The sequence below is a fragment of the Macaca mulatta genome, chromosome 15, assembly GCF_049350105.2.
Source record: "Macaca mulatta isolate MMU2019108-1 chromosome 15, T2T-MMU8v2.0, whole genome shotgun sequence".
NCBI classification, from domain to species: domain Eukaryota; kingdom Metazoa; phylum Chordata; class Mammalia; order Primates; family Cercopithecidae; genus Macaca; species Macaca mulatta.
The window spans coordinates 80384331-80407674 of record NC_133420.1 but is presented as its reverse complement, the minus strand read 5'-3'; the positions used below and the strand labels follow the sequence as shown (position 1 = coordinate 80407674).

The 23344-nt window shown below is 42.0% G+C and overlaps 1 protein-coding gene across 4 annotated transcripts in view; it reads left to right on the top strand.

The window, feature by feature from the left end:
• The window catches only part of ADAMTSL1 (ADAMTS like 1), a 956812-nt gene that overhangs the window by 835226 nt on the left and 98242 nt on the right, over positions 1-23344 (top strand). For all 4 annotated transcript variants that reach the window (XM_077966031.1, XM_077966030.1, XM_028835141.2 and 1 more), the window contains 3 exons: positions 3818-3997; positions 8950-9103; positions 9984-11109. In XM_077966031.1, coding sequence (XP_077822157.1) covers positions 3818-3997; positions 8950-9103; positions 9984-11109 — 1460 coding nt within the window. The remainder of the gene's footprint in view (positions 1-3817; positions 3998-8949; positions 9104-9983; positions 11110-23344) is intronic.

Genomic DNA, 23344 nt, shown 5'->3' with positions numbered 1-23344 from the left:
CATGACCTAATCACCTCCCAAAAGTCCTTACCTCCTAATACTATCACCTTGGGAGTTAGGATTTCAGCATGTAAATTTAGGGGAGTGGCAGGGAGGACACAGACATTCAGACCAGAGCACCAGTAAAAGGCAAGAGATGATGGATTATGGTATGCTGATTCATTATGTATTTTAGAAGTATAGCTTATATGTTTTGTAAGTAAAACTGACCTTATTTGGCCATGAATTGGATGTCAGGGGAAGTGGGGTAAGAAAAAAGAAAAACTCAAGGGCCTAAGTTTTTGCCCTGGATGTGGCACAATTAAATGAATGGGGAAGACTGAGAGAGAAATAGGTTTGGGATGAGGTTGGAGGGGCAGTATTAAGAGTTCCATTTTAGGCATGTTTAAATCAAGATGCCTATTTGCATTTAAGTGGACATGTTGAGTAGGCCTAGGGGAGAGGTCAGAGCTTAAAATTAAAATTTTTGATTTATCAGCACAAACTTGTTTCTTTCCGACAATTGTGGTTTCAGAAGAATTACAATAAGTTCATGGAAGAATCTTAGTAATTCACAGAATGGAAAGTATTGTGGAGAATATAGTCCCCAAATTTGGCAAATCCTTCAGAGTCAGTAATCCACATGGTTAGTTGACTACTTATAAAAAGAAAGAATGAACAAGAAAAGTTTGTAACTAATCTGATTATAGTATAACTTGTTGGTTTGATGTAAGAATTTGACAGCAATAAGAGAAGGCTGAACCTTAAAAATCATGCAAAAGACTAAAACTAAATTTAAAACCTTAGTTATCCATAACAACAAGAAGATTATTCTAGATAAATGAAATTCTTAGCCACTAATTTAAATTTCTTCCAAGTACCAACTTCAATTCAATGCCACAGACATTTATTGAGAACATTCACAGGAGGCATTATTCTAGGCAGTGCGGGTACAACATTAGTTAAAGAAGGGAAATCCTTTAATGTCTTATTGAATCGCTGCCAAATGAGAGCTAAAATTAAAATTTGCTTCTTCAATACATGAAAAGCCCACAGAGTCACTGAAGTAAGCCACAAAGAAGACAAAGGTTTAGGCCAGTCACTTGAATCATTTGTTCTGAGACCATAGGTTTTGTTCTTAATCAAGCCCAAAGGACACACTAGAAAAGCCTTTAGAAGGAGCTGGTAGGACTTGTGATGAGTAACAAGTGGTCTAGCTTAAATGTTGCCTTTCAGAAATCAGAGTTTAGGGAGAACTCCCTAAACTTTCCAGGGTCACCAGAATGTAGACAAACTACTTTAAATTCTGCTCCCCAACCTGAATTGTGGGCTGGCTCCTGCCTGTCAGGGATGGTCACAAGAGTGGAAGCTAAGAATTGAATGGCAAAGCCCAGCTGGGTGAAAGGGTAAGACCAGGCTCCTGGCAGGCTTGGTGCTCATCAGGCTGGGAGCCCTCCTCATGAAGCAACAGTCACGCTACCCTCCTCTGGGTCTGCAAAGCACACAGGAGTTGTACAACCACAGAGGAGGGAAGCTGAGTTTGGACTTGTTCTCCAGCTGTGTCCAGAGCATGGTGTCCAGTAGCTCAGTAAATGTCGCAATGAATGGCAATAAACCAACTCTAGCCCCTGTGTGGCCTTCATTGGGTTGTTTACCTCTCTGAGCCTCAGCTTTTTTTTTCTTTTTTCTTTTTCTTTTTTTTTTTCCTGTAAAATGGAAATAAGACCTAGCTTGTAGGGTCATTTCACATTTTTTGTTAGCCTTCAATGCTTCAATGGGTAGGTAGTTGATCCCAGCAATAAGAAAATATATCCTTTTTCCTAAGAGACTCGATATGGTTATTTTTTAAAATTTGAAATGGAAAAAAAAAAAAAGGTTGCTCACCATTGGTCTGAATCATTTAGAAGACTCTAAGACTAAAAGGCTTAACTAGACAAAGTTGATTACTTTTCTAACATCATTATCCACTAGCTCTGTGACCTCAAGCCATTCACAACTGCAGACAAATGGCATGTTTGCTCAGGTGGGGTCCAAACAACCACTGGTCCTAACAGTCCTAACAAACTCTCTGGGTCCCAGAGTTTCCTCTCTGGGTCCCAGAGAACATTCATTTGGAGAAATGGTTCTCAGCCCTGGAGACACAAAAAAATTATCTGAGGAAAAATTACTTGGAAGAAGATTATACTATCTTTCTTAAAAACAAAACAAAACAAAAACTGGTACCTGGGACCCACCTCCCAGAATTTCTGATTTGTTGGGTCTGAAGTGAGGCCCAGGCATCAGTACTTTTAAAAAGCTTCCCAGGAGACCTTGACGTGCATGTAGGGTTGAGAACACTGAGTAAGAAGGTGAAAACTGGGCTGCAGCAATGTTCTGACTGTACCCAAGGACACTGGTGTCACCATCATAACCTTAACTGCCAGCAAAAACCCCCATAGCCATTCTGAGTACAACTTACTAGGCAAAGATCACCATGAGTTCTGAGAGGGGCACTCCTCCAGCAGAGCAAGTCCTTCAGCACAAACTCTCAGGCTTCTTAAAACCAGGCTTGATCTCTCAGCAAGGCCAAAGGCAGCAAGCTAATGATGAGAGACTATTCTGGAAGAAATCAGCAGGCTCCCTAAAATTTTACAATAAAATATCCCCACCACAGAGTAGTCGTGGGTTGAACTCTTAGCTAGGGTTATGTCTGAGTGAAAGTGATAGAAAACCCAAAATAACATTGGCTTTAAAAAGAAAAGTCTTCCTCTCTCACTTAAACACAGACAGTCCAGAACGGGTATGGTGGTTTCACAGTCAGGAAGCCAGGCTTCTAACTTTTTGTTTATGACAGCCCAAGATGGAAGCTTACATTTCAGACATCACATTCACATTGCAGCCAGCAGGGAAGAGAAAGGGAAGAGATGCCAGACCCTCTTTTTGGGCACTTCCCCGAAAGCACACGCAACCCTTCCGTTTATATCCCATTGGCCAGCATTAAGTCAAATGGCTGTATCTATCTTCAAGGGAGATTGGCAAATATAGTCTTTATGCTGAAATGTCATATGCCCAGTGAAAAGCTGGGGACTCCTTTGCTCTGTAAAGGGACACATATTTGAAAATAGCCAACGGTCTGTGCTTCAGAGGGCCTCCCTCCCACTTCATGCCCCTGGATCATAACTATTCAGTTACATGTAAACAATGTTTTATTGGGGTTCCTCTGAAAACCACTGACATGAGGCCATTTTTCTTGCATTCCAAATTTCAGTGGCTCAGGCTTCCACTGCCCTAAGAAATCATCAATCCTGCATGAAGAATATTCCAGGGGGGTTCTTAAGAAAACCAGACCCTAAATCTAATGCCCATTCAGTGTGGTAGAGTGCCTTCACTTAGAGAAAGGGCTGTCTTTTCTGCAAATTAATTTCTCTAAATTTATACTGATGGCAGGCGCTCTCTCCTGTTCATTCTGGAAGCAACACAGATTATTTTCCCTGGATCGTAAATATGCTGAACACTCTATTATACTAACCTTTTAAACCAGTTGTCTTGGATGGGGCTGCAAATCATAGTTCAGGAGCAACTTTCTAAGATTTAAAGGCCCCAGAAATTCCTGGATGCTCTAGTTAAATACCTGGGATTAAGTGGAGAGGGTAGATCTTGCTACAAAATTCATCTCAAAGAGAAGAAACCAAATCCTTTGGGCTGATTCCTGGTTTTTCTTCTTTTTCTGGGTTTTTTTTTTTTCTTCTTCTTCTTCTTCTTCCTTTACTCTGCCAAACTAAGATGAGAATTAGCAGTCAGACAGACTGCCTTCCCATATTGGGTCTACTTTTTCTTCCTTCCTTCTTTCCTTCCCCAGTGTTCCAGAACGTGTGGTGGGGGTGTTCAGAAACGCGAGGTTCTTTGCAAGCAGCGCATGGCTGATGGCAGCTTCCTGGAGCTTCCTGAGACCTTCTGTTCAGCTTCAAAACCAGCCTCCCAGCAAACATGCAAGAAAGATGACTGTCCCAGCGAGTGGCTTCTCTCAGACTGGACAGAGGTATGTATGTTCCTCAGGAGAGAATAAGAGAGACCCAAGTTGGAAAAGAAGGCACCCCAGACATATACATAGAAAAGGCAAGAAGAGAACAAAACAATCTTCCTAATACTATGGAATAGTACTTTTTTTAAACCATATATACCATAGTGTGTAACTAGCTTTTAACGAGACTGCGGGGACCTGAGTTACACAGCCAGCCCCTACCCAATGATCGGAAGTTTGGAATTGTAAATGGGCTCCTCGTGGAGCAAAACCAGACCTCACTGGTGCTGTTTTGGCCCAGGATTCTTTTGCACACACTGGGTTCTTCTCCTTCTATCTCCACACAACACCCCCTCCTCCTGACCTCCCTGTACCTCTTACTCCCAGATGTTTCTAGTCTCTATTTAGGAAGGGCACAGCCTCTCTAGCAAGTCTCTTCCAAGTTACTGGACAATAAAGGACATGATTTATTAGGAAAAGAAGGCCAAGGAAATCCTGCCTGTTTACTGTTAGTTTCCTGGCTCTAAAAAACTTCAACAGCTTCCCAGCAAGAGAATTTGATTTCCCTTGTTCTGCACTTTGGGAAGTGATTGCTTCAGCATTCACCATTCCTGACTTGATCTCCTAAGTTAGAGACATACCTCTGACTAACCTATCTTTCTAAATAATGCCTCTTCTAATTCTAGTGTATGATCATTCATTTACACCTAGCTTCAAGTCCTTTGTTTTCAGCCGCTACCAATTCTTTGAGTTGCCTTCGAATTCTCCAGCTCCATAGGCCTGTGTGTCTTCCATGGAGAAGTTCCCCCAAAATTGTTGCCTCACAAGATTTAGCCAAGAACAGGATCTCTAGACGCGAAGTGAAAATTTCTGTGAAGCCAGATTCAAGACCTTCCTTTTTCTAGCATATAAGCATTTGAAATTGCCTTCCTAACCCCACTGTCTTTTTTTTTTTTTTTGTATAGTATACAACTCACAGGAGGGAGCTGCTGCTGCTTGAAATACCTCACATAGATACTTGCTTACAGAGGGCAGAGCGGCCTGTGAAAATTCAGATCCAGCTCTCTCAACTTACGTTCTTAGAATTCTTGCCCATATCTTATCAACCCACACAGAATTCCATGAGATGGTGCCTGCTAAGTGCATTGCAATTAAGAGTTAACTTACATTACCACAGGTTTTATAATTTGGCAGTAAAATTGCTGCTTGTGGTATCTGACACCACATGTCTCAGAACATTTGGGGAATTTCTTTCTCATGCTTTAGAAAGAAATTCGATTTCTTTCTAAATTTGATTTCAAGATAAAAGTGAGTAAAATGAGCATGTGTACATTTGCGTGTGTGTGGATGTGCACGTTAGTGACAATTTTTCCTTGGGAATGTTGATTTGGGGTATGGCATTTGAAGAACACAGATGTATTTGCCAAGTGGCTCTAGATGAAAACATTCTATCAGTGGAGTATTATAAAAGAAATTGCTCCCCTAAATCTATTAGGTGATAGTCTGCCATGAGTGGGCTGCTGAGGAAGGGACTTGTGTGTGTTATAATTGTCTTCCTGTGTTCCTGGAGTTTGTGGTCTCTGAAGCCTATGAGACACAGAAGATTCAGAAAAAGTTCTTTTCTGACTACAGATTTGAGAGGGACCCTTGAGATTTTTGGACTGAGAAAAAGGTCCCATTGATACCATTAAGTACAGTAGGCCTTCAGAACAGTATCATGTGTTGTTAAGAGTTCAGACTCAAAGACAGGCAAACCTAGGTTCAAATCCTGACTCTGCCACTTACTGGCTGTATAACCTTGGGCTAATTATTTAACCTTTTTGGCTTTCGGTTGCTTATCTTTATAATGGAAATATAATAGTATCTATCATGTAGGTGGGAGGCTGAAATTAAATATAATTTAATATATATTGCATGTAAAATACTTTGGCCTACTAAAAGTGAGCCCTTATGATTCTCTTCCATTTGGGTTCACTTGTCATGAGAAGGAAAGGAAATGAAAGGAAGTACTCACCGTGGCTGGCTGGGCCTGAGGCCACAGCTTAGGTCTCCTACAGGCTCTCCTGGTCTTCCTCAAGAGGAAGTTCTATTTTTGGAACTGGGAGGAGGTAGCCCTTATCCAAGGAATGTTGCTAGCTTCTGAGCTATCTGGGTTAATGAATGGAAATTCCAAACATTGGGGAGGGGCTGGGAATGGTGGGAAGTAATCCCTGAATTGCTGGGATTAAACTCAAACTGGTGCCATACTGAAGCGCTCCTGGTGTTCACAAAGGCTCCACATTGGCCCTGTCATCCTGATGACCATTCCCCTGGCCCTCTGGCTGAGAGGAGATGCGCATTCCACACCTCCCATGAGACTGACCTTGGAGAAGGGAAGACCCAGATGATCTATGGGTGTTTTTCATCCTCAACTATCTTGGCTCAATCTCATAGTTACTGCACAGAATCCCATAGAGACAGAATTAAGCCAAAGTTTTAGACATTTCAAATAAAATTACTTACAGATTCTATTTTGGAAGTAAGACCTCTCAAAAGGCCATACTTCTTTTCTTTAAAAGAAACCCTCAATCTCCTGAAAAAGTTTGATATTAAATATTTTTAAACCCTATTTTATGGAAGTTGCTCCTTTCTCCCCCCAAAAAAAAATTCTTAAAAAAGAATAATTTTAGAGCTAGAAGGAGCTTAAAAGATCCTATAGACTAATTACTTTGTTAAAAAATTAAGACCACAGAACCTTTATCAAATGAAATGTTACTATGAAGCCAATAATCTTAAACAGATAAAATTGAGCTATTTTGGTTTAAGTGTGAGTAGGGGTCTGAGATCTCCAACAGCTGGGTCTCCTCACCACCTGAGAAGCCCCTGAATCACTTTGTCAACATAGTTATGGAACACAGCTTTAAAATCCCTGCTCTAGCTTAGCTTCCTTATTCCAGAGATATGGAAATTGAAGGTAGAGAAAGAGCTAGACTGGACCAAAGTCATAACCCAGTGTTCTGACCTGAAACTCTGTTTTTATGTTTCTACTTAGCAGCCTTAAAACGACCATGCTCAATTTTCAGGCTTCTTACTTCCATCCCACCTGATCTTGGATTTGGTGCTGTCATTTACAATCAAATAAGGAATGGGTGGAATCTGGAACCCACAATTGTCAGGCTATAAAAGCAGTGGGTTTGATTCTCACCACTATCCTTTGCATCTTAAATTTCTTTCAGGGTGGCATATATCACAGCACATCACACAAAATAGTGTCACTTCAATATGTTAGCATATAACACTTGAAAATATAAGATCGTTTTTTGTTTTTACTATCATTTTTCAAGTTAACGTGGCACACTCCCACAGTCCTCGTTCAGGCAAGCCTGGAGATGACAGCCTCCTTCCCCGACGCCCTGCCTCCCATCCATCTCCTGCTTTCATCCCTTACCTACAATGTTGCCAGATTAACCTTCTCAAAACACCTCTTTCATCATGTCAACCCCTCTTTAGTGGCTTCCCACTGCCTTATGGACCAATCACAAACCTCTTGTCTGAAAATTAAAGGTCTCCAAAATTTGGCCCCAAACTAACCCTCAAGCTCCTGACACTTACAACTTGAGCCCTCTATTCTCTCAAACTGTTCTGTCCCATGCCTGCCTTGGGACTCCTACACTGAACTTTTTTATCTTTTTTCTGGAAATTTCCCTTTCTCCCATCTGATCCCTGTTTCACTGCATCCACCCAGACTCCAGTCATCTTCAAGACCTTGGTGAGGAAATCCCTAGTGTACTATGAGAATTCAATTATTGTTAGCATTACTTTTATACTACTTTACTTGTCTTCTAATTGTATGTTTTTACTAAATTCTGTAATTACAATTCTATAAACACCTTTATTGAGGTATAATTTATATATTATAAACTTTGACTTAGCATGTTTTTAAGGTTTATCCATGTTGTAGCACATATAAGAACTATACTCCTTTTAATGGCTGAATAATATTCCACTGTAAAGATACGGCATATCTTGTTTATTCATTCACCAGCTGATAGGCATTGGGTGATTTTCACTTTTGGCAATTATGAATCATACTGCTATGAGTGTTTGCACACAAGTCTTTGTATGGATGTATGTCTTTGTCTCTCTTGGGTAGCTACCCAGGAGTAAAACTGCTAGGTCTCCTGGTAAATTTACGTTTAACTTTGTAAGAAACTACCAATCTGTTTTCTAAAGACACTGTATCATTTTACTTTCCCACCAGTAATGAGTGAAACTGCTAATTTTCCATATCCTTGCCAACACTTGTCTTTTTTTTTTTATTATGGCCATTCTAGTGGATATGAAGTGGTGTCTCATAGTGATTTTGACTTATATTTCCCAAATGGACTATTTCATTTTAACAATGCATTTGGAATTTTCCCCTCATTTGAATGACAGCTCTTTGAGATTTGGAACTATCTTGCACATCTTTTCTTCATAACATCTAGCACCCTACCTTAGACAAAGTAGATTCATAACTACCTTAACCTTGACACTAAAATACTGTCACTTATTTGTGAAGGAAGGAAAAAGGAATTAGCAATAATTGTCATTTCTATGTATGGCATTTAAAATATATTATCTCACTTAATTCACAGGCTTGCAAAGTAAGCATAAGTGGAAACAGACTGAGAGAATTTAAGTAACTTGCCAACTAGTGAAATACTGAGCTGGGATTTAAACACTCTATAACTAACTCTGAAGCCCAGGCTATATAAGTAAAATAGATAAAAGGTCTTCAGGAAACCTCCGAGTAGAAAATCTTAGAGTGCGATATGTCTATAAGATTGGCATGTCTTCCACATTGTGACCTCATAATTAGTATTTCTATCTCAGTAGTTATTGCTTTTCCAAGCAACTTTTCTCATATTTTGATGAGTGTGAGAGTCTATTAAAAAATTAGCTTCTAGTTCCCTGAATTTATGTACATTTGGCCTTTCTTTCTCCGCCAGTGTTCCACAAGCTGTGGGGAAGGCACCCAGACTCGAAGCGCCATTTGCCGAAAGATGCTGAAAACCGGCATCTCAACTGTTGTCAATTCTACCCTGTGCCCGCCCCTGCCTTTCTCTTCCTCCATCAGGCCCTGTATGCTGGCAACCTGTGCAAGTAAGTATGTCAGGGCTCTGGGAATGGGGAGATGAAACCCACACAGCAGCAGCTATAGCCAGCACTCCGTGGCCTTTCCTAAACCCAACACCTGTGGGAAATAGTGGGCCAGTAGAACCCCATGGAGGGCTGCAGGCAGGAGAGCTCAGCTGGAAACGGAAAAGGAATCTTAATTACACGTGGCCAGGCTGAATTCTCTTCTCCACTGGAAAAACAGTTTGCAGGGGGTAGAGCAAAGTTCACTTGCTGGCATACAGAGATCTGGAGGCTGGAGGCAGTGTATTACTAATGATGTCTAATGTTCTCCACTCTGGGGTTTTAAACGACTCTAAACAGATCTGTTTAATATTAATCCCTAGAGCCGCAACACTTCCAGGCTCTCCTCACCATGTCCTTTAGGGCTCTGGTGCCTTGCAGGACCCAGAAGGCAAACATTTAGCGGAGGACATTCTCCTCTCTGTCCTCTGCCTTTTTATGACGTTGATTTCTTGTTTAAAAATTCTTTTAATGAGAGGAAATGGCTTTCCCCGGGGGATCCCCCTCCATCTAGAACTCTGCATCTCAGCTTCTAGGGGCAACAAGGCCCAGCAGGGAGACACTGGGTTGCCCACTGCATCTCATTAGTTCTGATTGTGGTGGCAGCTTGGTGGTCCACAGCTGGGAACGAGGTCCTCCCGAAAAACACAGATAGTAAAGACTGGCCCCGGCCAAAATAAACCCTGAAGAATACTTTCTTTCCCATCCCTCCGGCGCCTTCATCTCTGCTTCTCTTCTCCACTCTGGCCCTTTCCTCTGCCCCTCTCTCCTGGCTGCATCTCACCCTGGGTTTTCTCTCTCCCCACCTCTTTTCTCTGTCCCTTTGGGTTCGCTCTCCTTCCAGGGCCCGGGCGGCCGTCCACGAAGCACAGCCCGCACATCGCGGCGGCCAGGAAGATCTACATCCAGACTCGCAGGCAGAGGAAGCTGCACTTTGTGGTGGGGGGCTTCGCCTACCTGCTCCCCAAGACGGCGGTGGTTCTGCGCTGCCCGGCGCGCAGGGTCCGCAAGCCCCTCATCACCTGGGAGAAGGACGGCCAGCACCTCATCAGCTCGACGCACGTCACGGTGGCCCCCTTCGGCTACCTCAAGATCCACCGCCTCAAGCCCTCAGATGCAGGCGTCTACACCTGCTCAGCGGGCCCGGCCCGGGAGCACTTTGTGATTAAGCTCATTGGAGGCAACCGCAAGCTCGTGTCCCGGCCCTTGAGCCCCAGAAGTGAGGAAGAGGCGCTCGTGGGGAGGAAGGCCGGCCCGAAGGAGGCCCTGCAGACCCACAAACACCAGAACGGGATCTTCTCCAACGGCAGCAAGGCGGAGAAGCGGGGCCTGGCCGCCAACCCGGGGAGCCGCTACGACGACCTCGTCTCCCGGCTGTTGGAGCAGGGCGGCTGGCCCGGAGAGCTGCTGGCCTCCTGGGAGGCGCAGGACTCCGCGGAAAGGAACGCGACCTCGGAGGAGGACCCGGGCGCGGAGCAAGCGCTCCTGCAGCTGCCCTTCACCATGGTGACCGAGCAGCGGCGCCTGGACGACATCCTGGGGAACCTCTCCCAGCAGCCCGAGGAGCTGCGCGACCTCTACAGCAAGCACCTGGTGGCCCAGCTGGCCCAGGAGATCTTCCGCAGCCACCTGGAGCACCAGGACACGCTCCTGAAGCCCTCAGAGCGCAGGACTTCCCCCGTGGCTATCTCGCCTCATAAACACGTGTCTGGCTTCAGCAGCTCCCTGCGGACCTCCTCCGCCGGGGACGCCGGGGGAGGCTCTCGAAGGCCACACCGCAAACCCACCATTCTGCGCAAGATCTCAGCAGCCCAGCAGCTCTCAGCCTCGGAGGTGGTCACCCACCTGGGACAGACGGTGGCCCTGGCCAGCGGGACACTGAGTGTTCTTCTGCACTGTGAGGCCATCGGCCACCCAAGGCCTACCATCAGCTGGGCCAGGAATGGAGAAGAAGTTCAGTTCAGTGACAGGTGAGCCTTGTAGCTAACCTGGTCTTGGGAAGGAGGCAAGGGGCCACATCTGGCCCAAGTCACACTACTCACACATTCTTCAAGGTGTTTCCAGGAGTAGGGCTTAGAGCTGGCCTCAGGGATCCCACCATGGGGTGCAGGCCCTCTCTCAGCACTGATAGACTACTGGAGCAAAGACAAGCTATTTCATTTTTCTAAGCTGTCTGTTCTCATCTTTATAAGGGAATAGCAGCATTGCCTACCCACCCCCATCCCTGTAGGATCCCAAAGATAAATGAGATACTCTCTGGATAGCTTTGAACTTCTGGCAGAAAGACATCATTCCAGGCCAAGGCATTATTATGTTACTACTCTGTAAGACGAACCATGGAAAAGCTTTGACACTGGAACACTGTCTCTGTGTGTGTGGTCCCCCAGGACTGGGCAGAGAATGAAGCCAGCACCTGCTGTTTCCCTTGGGTGAACCCATCTTGTGTCTGGGCTGGACAAGGCTGTTTGTTCCAGAAAGCTTTTATTCCCAGTTGGAACTGTGATTAATTATCCTGATATTGCCTGTTGTCTCTGTTTTGATGTATCATTATCAGGATGACAACATGTATCACTTCCTAGTCTCTTTGGGTCATAGCCATTCATAATGTAGAATCAATAGTGGTAGTAGAATTAATAATATTTTTTACCACTACCTGTGCCATACTTTGTACACATTTTGTCTCTTTTAATCTTTACAGGGGCCTTGGCAATGAAGATAGTTGTCATTAACTGATTAGTGACTATCTGCCAGGCAAATGTAAACTCTTTATGTGTTTTATCTCACTGAATAGAAGTGGATACAGTTTTTATCCACACTTTATAGAAGAGGAAACACATAAAGTTAAGTAATTTACTAAAGGTTATATTTATTAGGTGGCAGAGCTATGATATGTAACAAAAAAGGAACTTCCCTATGGGTAGTCACTTTAAAGAATCATGAAATCATAGTCCTCTAGTCTAGATTCCTCATTTTAACCTTTTATCTTCTCAGAATCCAAGCATAATGCTCTTTAAGTCTACATCTAAATGTTATTGTTTGACTAATCGTCTTCTCTGGCTTGCTAGCTTTTGGTAAGGAAGGAAAGAAGCCAGCATTTATTCCAGGCACTATGCCAGGTTTATTTATAAGTAACTGCATTTTTTATTCTAGCAGTCAATCCACAAGATTGACATTATCCTCCAGTTTTATGTAGAAAACTAAGGTTCAGCAGCTCACCTAAGATCACAATTTAGTAAGAGCTGAAACAAGCATTCAGTATTTGATTTTGATTCCAAGAAGTTTATTTGATTCCAAGGAGTTCTGTCTACTCTTCCGAGACTTGGTGAATAGATGCATAATAACTTTTGTCCATCCCGCACACATTATTTTTTGCCTTTGAAATGTCAATAATACTGCCTGTCAGCCTCAGTACTTTTAGACCAAATAGCTTTGATAACAATACTAAGTATTATTTCTTTATGCTCCAATGGTATGCCAGACATAGTGCTCAGTGCTTTAAAGGCATTATCTTGCTTAATTTTCCCTCAAAATCGTAGGAACTAGTAGGTACAATTGTAGTAACCATATCTAGATAGAATGCTGAGGGACAGATGTTGGAGCCACATAGAAACACTGGAAATGGTCTGAACACAGGCAGCATGCCCCAGAGCTTGTGCTTTTCACCTGCCCCTCTGTCCGTGCCCTCCAGCCCCCACCACTCATACTTTCCTTGATCAGCTTAACTGCTGTTATCCCTGTCGTTTTCTCCAAAAATCCTTATAACATGGTTGCAAAGATTTCAGTCAAGCCCTTTGAGATCACTGAGTGGCAGCTCCAGTGTCTGGTCCCAGGGTGATGAGGGGTGGCCTGATACTCAGGTGGGTGGTTCCCTGCAACTCAGTCCTATCAGTGCACTTGCTGTACCTATTACACCGCTATCATGCCCTCTCCTCTATCAGCCAGTCAGTTTATCAAGCGTAGGTACAACGTTTTATTTCTATCCCCTGGGCCTATTGCCTGGGATTGGTGTTATTGGGATTGAAGGGAATGACAATTGGCATGAGGGAAAAGATGGAAATTAACATCTTCCTACTTCCTCCTAAAAAGCTGTGGAACAAGACAGGGCAATGGGAAAGGGTCATCAGGACTCTGCTCAGCCTTTGCCTACAGGGAGAACATTGAGGTCCTGACAATTTCTTTGAGTGTTGGAGACTTTTTATGAAAACCAAGGCCCATGGCCCATCTAGGTCACCTGGTGACTGCAGGAATGATGTGGAAGGAGGTAGACAAGCATGGGGGGGGTCCAATCTGATCTTGCCAAGGCCCTTCACTTTTCACGGTCTTAGTCTCTTCATTTCAGAAATGAGGAGACTGTACCATATCATCTCCGAGGTCCCTCCTACCTCCTTCCCTCATTTACAGAAGGCCACGGAAGGTTAAAGCCCATATGCTGATGGGAGAACCTTGACCACAGTAACTTCCAAAGTTGTGGCACAAGTTGTTTCTAAATGTTCCACAAACAGGCTCAGTGATCACATGAGTTTGAGAAGGGCAAACTTAAGGCTAAACAGATGTATGTACTGCTGGATTTTATGTCTGTTTTTTTAATATCACACTTGATTTTTTATTATAAAAGTAATAAAAGGGCTATAAAATAATTCAAATAATATCTAAATCTATAAAAAGTGCAAGCCTCCCTCTTCCCCGCAATGCTCCCAGAGGCTATCATTCTTAATAATTTGGTATACATCCTTTTTGAATGTTTATATATTTTACTGTGTTACATAAAAAGCATATATGCACACATAGGATTTGGGTTTTTTAATAGGATATTAGTCATGTTCAGAAATGTGACTTGGTTTTTACTTAACAGCATGTCTATGAGATGTTTTCATAATAGTATGTAGTGGTCTAGATTACCTTTTTTAACAGCTGATTACTGTTCCTGAATGCATTTAACTATTCCCCGACTGAAAATTATTTGGAATTTTTCTTTTTATTTTACTCTTTTAAGCATCCCAATGTGTGTTGTGACTTTCCAAGTGGACAATACAGTATGCTGTGTTTTCAGAGTTCCCCTTTAATCACTGAACAATTTTTTGGCTTAGTAATCTGAGGAACACCAATAATTCTTGAAATAGCACTTAGGAAACACAGTTTGGCCCTTTTAATTTTCGCCTTAATGGGCATTGAGAGTCTAACCCCAGTGGCTTTAAAATGGAGAAGGTTCAGTGGAATCTTGCTAGAAACAGACGTGGCAGCCTGGTGCTAAGAACACTAAAGCACTGGGCCTAGGTGAGCAGAGGGCAAGTCCTGGATCCTCCATCATCCAGGACATCATTATGGGGGAGGGTAGCACTCAGAGGGTAAGAGGGAAGATACCTGAGAGGCAGGAACAAACAGTTTTTGCCACCATCAAATTTTGTCTTTTTCTGGATCTAGCCTTTACTAAGCGTTTCAATGCAAGTGAATGGCATGCGGTAGGAAAAAATAAGAGATTTCCATTTTTGATCTTTCACATCATAATTTTTCCATTTTTCTTGGCTGCTCAATAAGAAATATGGCTGGAGCTTAGTTTTCTATATCTTTCAAGTTCTGTTTAAGAAAAGAGTGACTGTATCTGCACAGAGCATGCAGGAGGCACAGAGCTGCCGTTAGGACTGCTGTGCTGTGGGCTATTGGTGACCTTTCCTGTGTTGGGTTTCATTGCTTGTCATCATGACTATGTCTGGTGGTGGTTCAGAAATGCTCATTTATTTTCAAACAGAAGTGCTAAAATGCCCAGTGTTATAGTTCAGTTAGTCTGTTTTTGCTAAAGGCCCAAATCTACCTTCTGAATATCTGCAAGATTCAGCTGTGTGTTGGTCTGTGGGACTTTGCAGTTTGTTAAAGTAGACTCCAAATAGTATGAGACAGCAAGATAGGTCCAGGTCAGAAAAAAGTGAGAGAAGTCTGTTGCTTCTTTGCTTTTAAATATTCCAAAGTTTGATTTGAAAGAAATTAGTTTTAGAAAAGAATCACTAACAATTCTGATACTACTGTGTCTCATCATTTATATAACTTACGAGTTGAAATTCACATGGTTCTTAGAAATGCATGTCAACTCAAGCAGTCATTTACAGGGTGTCCTTAGTGTGTTATGACTGCCTGGTTCATCATAATCCCTACTTCCTTTTTCCTTTATTCTGCAAACAGTCTCATGTCTACTCTAAGCCAGACTCTGTGTTAGATACTAGGGATGGAGGAAAAGAAGATTCATTTCCTGTTGATGAAATTCAAAGTCCCTTTTGGGAGCCAGAGGAGTAAATGCAGTATTATAAGTGCTAGGAGAGAGGTATGCATATTTATTCATGGCTTAAGTATTTACTAACCTAACTATAATATACCAAGTATACATTGACTTGCTGAAAATATTGTGATAAATGAAACTATGTTCCCTTGGAGTTTACATGCATTTGGAGTTCTGCTCAAATGGCACATATTGGAGAGGCCTTCCTTGTCACTGTATCTAAAAAAGCACCCCTCATCATTGTCTATCCTTTTAACTCTATTTAGAGAATTTTATCATTCTCTGATGTATTATATAAATATTTGTTGATTGCCTTTCCACAAGGCTACAGACTTTCTTTACTGCTGTATCCCCCGTAACTGGCACCAAACGTATTAAATAACTGAATGAATTAACAAATGAATGGAGCAAGGCAACAAACACATAAAAGTAAGCAAGAAAAATATCAGGTGGTGATAAGTGTCAGGCAGAAAATTAAAACGGGTGTGATAAGAGAATGATGTGGTGACTGCTTCAGATGGGTGTGCTAAGGAGATTACACCCAAGATCTATCTGAATGATGACCAGTGCCCAGCACTGTGATGTGAGGAGGAAGAACACTCCTGGACAAGGGAAAGGCAGTGCAAAAACCCTAAAGTGACAATGACTTTGTGTTGAAAGAACTCAAAAGAAGTCCATTTGGCTGTAGTAAGGGAGGCAAAAGGTAGAGGTGGTATGGGATGAGGTTGTGAGGGTAACTGGAGACCAAGGGAAGGGGTTCGAGTTTTAGTCTGAGTACCACAGGAAGAATTTGGAGGATGTTAAGCAGGAAAGTGGCATGATCTGATTTGCATTTTGCAGATTCACATGGGCTAACTTGTGGCATGTGGATTGTAGAGGCGCATGTTTGGAAGTTGGGGGCTGGTAAGGGGCCATTGCAGTAGCCCCTACAACGCTATTGATCTTTACTGGGCATTAGATACATTGAGATGATAAATAAGGCAAGAACGCTTCTCTCCAGAAACTAAGAAACCCTCAAGTGCTGGTGTAGGATGAAGTAACTTAGGACCCCAGTTTGTATTGAACTCCAACTGGTAAAATACTTCTCTTTTAAGCTTTTAAAAGTAGATTGAAGAGGGGTTCAAAAATCCAATGTTATTAATTACCAGGAGCTTGTTAGAATGCAGACTCCCACATCCTCCCCTACCATTAGAAGCTCTTTCTGCAGTAGGGACCCATAATGTGGATTTAAACAAGCACCACAGGTGACTCTGAAGCCAGATTCAGGGATCACTTTGAAGAAGCACAGGTTTGCTTTGTCCGCTCTAGATTATCGCAGCAGCTTCCTAATTCTCTATTTGTCTTCTTTAGACCAGGGGTTGGCAAATTACAGCCAGTGGCTTTAACATTTTTTAAAGGATTATTAAGAATGGCTTTTAAAGGGTTATTAAAAGAGCCAATGAAATTGAGCACGGAGCTGTTAGGTTAACTTGCTCAAAGTCTCACACTTAGTAAGTGGTAGAGCTGGGATGTGAAACCAGGCATGTAAAGGGTTATTAAAAGAATGACTTTTACATTTTTAGAAGGTTATTAAAAACAAACAAAAAATTATAATATACAACAAAAACTACAGGTGGCCCTCAAAGCCTAAAATATTTACTATCCGTCCCTTTACAGAGAAGTTTACTGCCTCCTGCTGTAGACTGTTCACCACGCTACCGCCAGAGCATCTTTCTAGCAAACCTGTCCATGCTGCTTTCATGCTTACAAATTCTTTGCGTGGCTTCTCATCACTTGAGGATAAGGTCCAGATGCCTTGGCTTTTATCATTTGACATCCACTTATCTCTCTAGCTTCATCTCTTACCATATCCTTGCCCTCATAGAACTGAGCTCTGCCCTTCAGCAGTACACAAATACTTGCTGTTCACAAATGTGCATGGGGCCTTCTGACACACTTTGTCTGGCTAACTCCTGCCCTTCCTTACAGGAAGCGTATCCCCAAAGCCAGGTCAGATGACCCCCTCCGTGAACCACATAGTGCCCTATGCATAATACTCTCTCAGCCTTACCATTGTGTATTAAAATTAGCTGTTAGTGTTTCTAGAGTTTGTTATTCATCCTCAAGGGCCTATATTTAAGAATGTGTCTTATTTTCTCCATAATTCTAAGAACATGATAGACACTCAACAAATAAAAACCTGAATGAATAAACAAAGGAATGAATAGTTGGATGCCCGCGATTAGGAGGAAGGTTTTCTTATTTTCAGGAGGCTGTGGTCTGCATGGTTTTTCATAATCTGAATTTCCAGTCTCTAATATGCCATTGTGGCAGAGTTCCGGAGTGATACCTGCTCCTAACTAAACATTTCTGCCTTGCCTGTATGTTCTCCACCAAGGAAGTTTCAGGCAACCCTTAGATTCTGTGACACAACTGTGCAATTTGAAAAGCACTGCTGTAGTGTGTATAAGTCCAGAGAGTAATCTCCTGTCACATCCTATCTCCCATCACATCCAGGCCAGTAGAGAAATCATCAGGCTCATCATCACAGGTAACATTTATAGAGCACTTACAATGGGCTTCAGGTATTCATTTATCCTCACAAGAACCCTTTGAAGTTACTATCCCAATTTTACAGATATTGGAGTTGAAGCAAGGAGATATTAGATTAACTTGCTCAAAGTCTCACACTTAAAAAGTAATGGAGCTGGGGCCAGGCACGGTGGCTCGCGCCTGTAATCCCAGCACTTTGGGAGTCTGAGGCAGGCAGATCACGAGGTCAAGAGATCGAGTCCATCCTGGCCTACCTGGTGAAACCCCGTCTCAACTAAAAATACAAAAATTAGCTGGGCATGGTGGTGCATGCCTGTAGTCCCAGCTACTTGGGAGGCTGAGACAGGAGAATCACTTAAACCTGGGAGGTGGAGGTTGCAGTGAGCCAATATTGCACCACTGCACTCCTGGGTGACACAGCGAGACTCCATCTCAAAAAAAAAAAAAAAAAAGTAATGGAGCTTGGATTTGAATCCAAGGCAGTCTGGCTTTTGGAACTATTTCTTGTTATCGATTATAACTTTAGTTGAATACAGGGACTTGCCACTGTTTTATAAGAAGGCCACTGGGGTTGACTAGACCCAGCATAAATTAACATTCAATATTCCAGCCAAGTGGCTTCCAGCTCATGAGGCTTTTGTTTTTATTTTGGCATAACTGCTTTAAAGATAGCCTTTTCTTCTGATAGCTCTACCTTTATATATACACATGTATATGCAAATATGCACTAAATTAGGCACTCAATAAACATTACAATTGCTACATTTGTGTGTGTCTGTGACTGTGTATGTTTACAGTGTTGATGGCTCAGGCACATGTGTGGTTAGAGACCTAGACCACAGACAATATGAAGCTAAACTGTTCCTTGCTTTCAGTCATTCTATATAAACACCGAGCACACATTTGGAGATGAGACTCAGGCAAAAGCTAACTCCAGTCTGCTTTTGGATAGAGCATAACACCCCTAGCCAAAGAATCTGGTAAATTATCCTTCTCTACATCTAATACCAGGAGGCTCATGTAATATGGACAAATATATGTTCAGTATTCCTACGTCTGAATCCAGTTCTAGAAACAACAGCTGGAAGGGCAGTGCTGACTTCCTTATAGAAAAGAAAAGCCAGATTCTGCAAAATTGGCACTGCAGGTTGGATTACCAAATTAGGAAAAATTACTGGATGAGGATTGATCTTCCCCCCAAGAAAGACCTAAATACTGCTAATAGCACCACACTGTCAGGGAAGGCCTTGCTTACCACTTAACACTATTGGACCAGAAGTAACCCAATATCACAGATTCCTCATAGCTCAGCTGATAAGCTTTTAGGTAAGACTTTCTTTTCTTTTTAAAAGGAATGCAAGTGAACATAAAGAATAATATGAAACTAGATGCTTGAAGAAAATACTTATTTCTTCCCATGGGTGGGAGGTCACTCCCAAGTGATACTTAACATGGAATCCTAGGGAAATGGCTAAGTCCAAGGAGTTTCAGCCTTTTAATCTCTAAGCCTGTTCTGTTTTCCTTCTCTTCTGGGCCTTGGTGTTCCCAGCTTATCCTCCCCACCCCCTTCAGCCAGAGGAGCAACCTGATGACACATCAGTTAACACAAAGGGCAGCCCACGGTGGTAGGAGACAGTAAGGCTGGAATCAGAGCAACTTTGGCACAAATCTCAGTTCTGCCATTTAGTATTGTGAGTCTACTTTTATCTCTCTGAACCTTGGTTTTCTTATTAGTTACATTAAAATGATACTAATACAATCAGGCACTTTTATTCTGCCCTTTGGACTAGCAGGAGTGCAAAGAACAGAAATAATGTCTGTAACATGCCTGACACACAATGGATACTCATTTGTCAGTACGCAAAATCATTGTCATTTAGACATGGGGCCATTGTATCACGCTGTCTTCCAGGACATCCCTAACTAAGAAGCTTCACTCTTATTTGAGGACCATCTAGGTAGTTGTTCGAAGAGTTGGGTTAGCAAGATTTCTAGGAAAACCACATGATGGAGAATTATCTGCCTAAATCCAGGCATCATGAGGGGATGTTGATATTCTACTGACATTCTTTGCTATCATCTCTGAGCTGATAGGAAAGTGAAATCTATAGCCTATAAATGATTATATTTCCCAGAAAGCTTTGTACAGTGTTCCAAAGTGGTGTTGGATAGGAGATGAATTAAGGCATATTTGGAAGTCTTTAACTTGGGCAACACAGAGTTTCAGCAGATGGAAACTTCTCAGAATGGAAGTGAGGATCAGATGGGAAATTCCTCCAGGGTCAATTTCAGAAACATAGTTGTGAATAATCCTCTGTGTAAAAGTCATAAGCACATGAAATACAGTTTCCAAGTTTGCAGATAATATAAAAACTAGAAGCAGGGAAGATAGGGAAGGAAAAATAAGCCCGTTTCAGTTTGGTTTGGCTTGTTTCCCTTATAGAGCTAAAGGAAATGGAGATGACAAATGTTTTTCTCAGTTGAAAAGTATAAGAATAGCAAGCCAGAGAAAAAAGAACCATCCCAGTAAATACATAACCCTCAGCAAAAGAAAAGTATTGAGTGTCAACACAGTGGTCACAGAAATGACCATCATGAATCATGCAGGTGAAGAGCACTGGAGGATAGTAGACAACCAGTGGCAACCAGACAGCACTAGTGAGGCTTCGAGTCAGGCACAGTCTATTCCCTGAAATGCTAGGGGATCTCCAGCGATCCCCCTAGCAGTTAGTTTACTCTTCCTGGAAGAGTGGTCCTAGCACATGGCAGAGTTCCAGAAAAGTGGTTAACTGTTTGGTATAAATAAGGATGTCACTGAGATAAACCAGAAATGAAAATTTTTCCATGTTATATGCCAGAAGTCAGCAAACTTTTCTAGTAAAGGGCCAAATGGTAAACATTTTAGGATTTGCAGGCATCAGGAGTAAGGAATGACCTTTGACTATTCTTAAACTGACTATGTTCAGCTCTGCCATTATCGTGTGAGAGCAGCCGTAGATAATACTTCAATCCATATGGTAGTGTTCCAATACAACTTTATTTATAATGAAAGCAAGTGGTAATTGGCTGCAGTTTGAGGACCCCTATCCCAAGTGGATAGGAAATCCAGTCAGTCATTTCATGCAGAGGTTTGTAATTTGAAATGAGTTACCTAGCAAGCAGATAAAATACACATATTAGTAAATTCAAGACTCTGTGAACTTCTGAAAGAGAAGGAAGTTAAAGGGTCTGGCAAAAAGAAGAAGACCAGGGTTAAGAATGTGTGGTCAGGTGGCCTTTCCCATTCCAAAAATATTTTCTATACTTCCATCTGAGCAAATCATGAAGCTTCTGGCATTAAATAACTTTTAGTTGGCAATTGCATTAAAAACAGTAAAGGTTAAAAAAAGTTGCCCTAGCCAAATGGTGATATGAAACTCTTCATGAACCTCAAATCTGTTGCCCAAAATTTTTGTACAAAATAAAATTCCCCCTTGCAAGCCTCTGGGCTACTATAATTTTTGGTTTCAGAAAAATAATCCTGCTCATGGAGGAATTCTCACAGCATTCCTTTTGCCTACCATTTGAAAGTATCTAAAATCCAGAATATTTTTTAGTGATTGTCCATTTCCCAAAGTAACTACAAATCTTGACGTTAATTACACCCCCACTGAAAATGAGGCCAAACCATATGCCTGCCAACTAGGCCCCAATCGATTCCTGGATGCTGTCAGTTTAAGAACAATCAAAGGTCATTCCTTACTCCTGATTCCACCATGTACTAGCTGAGCAAATTGCTTCTGTGACTTTTTGCCTCCTCTCTAAAATGGAAAAATAACATAAATCTAGTAACATGGTAGTAAGAATTCAATAATATAAAGCTTATACATTTGCCTATAAATACTAGCACCCACTCCCACTTTGTGGTAGATTCCATTATCCTAATCTAAGGAATCCCTAAGCAGAAAAACACTCATTTTAGGATAAGGAAAAGACCTCACCATCTGGTCCTATAAATAGGAATTTGGGGCTAAGGTTCTTTGTACAAACTTTGCTTACTTGCTCCTGAGTTCACTGTTTTCTGGCTCTAACTGTTTTGCTCTTGTTTGTATTCCTTTCTGAAATTGCAGAATTCTGGCTTTTTTTTCTTTCTAGTGTTCTAAAATTTCAGTATTTAGTTGATGGTGTTAATACAGTTATGGAAATAACGAGTTGTCCTTATTCAGAGATTCCTGAGTCAAGAATAGCATTAAGGTAGTTGCCAACCCAACGTGCCACGTGGCCTCAGTTCTCTGCTCCTCTTTTCTGCTCCCTGGTCCCATGCACAGCAAATCCCTTGCTCCCTTTCTATACACCCGATTTATGTTTTTTTCATTGAAATCTCTGTATTTCTCATTTCCCCATGTCTTCACAACATCTAGAATTTATGAGCCCTGGCATGAAGAGTGAATGGTAATGATCATGGCGATGTTAACTGTGACAAAATCATAATCATCTACATTTCTTTGGTTTTTCCTACATGCCAGGCACTTTTCTGTGTCCTTTAAATACATTAGCTTATACAGAATTCTCACAACAACCCTAGGTAGGTACTATCATTCTCATTTTATAAATGAGGAAACTGTCACTGAGAAGTTAAGTAAATTACTTGCCCAAGGCTACAGAGCTAAGTGGCAGAGCAGGGATTTGATCCCATCATTAATGGCTCCGGAGTCTGTTCTCTCAACCACCGTCTGCTATGCTATACTGTGGATATGATCATTTTCAGCCCCGCTGCTTTGAAGGTAACCAAATGAGTATTCATTGTGTGTTTATTTAGTGTGCCAGCCCTATGCTGAATACTGAAGACAGAACTATGGATGAGATAATAATTTACAATCTCACTGAAGAAATGAGACAGTTGATTGAAAGACTTTGTAGTGGAGTTTTAACAACTAGATCAGGAAGTGGACAGATTCTTGTGTAGTATAGCAGCATGAGAAAATAGAACTAGAACTTGTTCTTAAGGGAGGGGGAAGAGGAGGAGCCCATCTTTAGCCCCAAGCTAATGACAAGGAGAGTCAAAGAGGCCATCTTGACTAGAGTGACAAGTTTGTATTGGGATGTGGGGCAGATAAGTTTGAAAAGATGAGGAAGCTACTGCTCTACAGAGAAAGGATACATCCATAATTTCTAGCTTCCAGTCCTGTGTTGAGACCTAAAATAGGTTTAGGAAAGTGTACCAGTCAGAATAAGAGGCCTGAGGTGGCACAATAACATATCCCAGATAGTAGATGGACATTTCTCTACCCACAACCTAAATATTTTGTCTGACAACTAGAAATTCCAAGAAGGTTACTCAGGTTATGTGTACCATAAAAAAAAAATCGTTTATTAGCTTTATCTGGTGTTTAAACTGAGACCTTTTTACTTGGAAAACAGTAAGA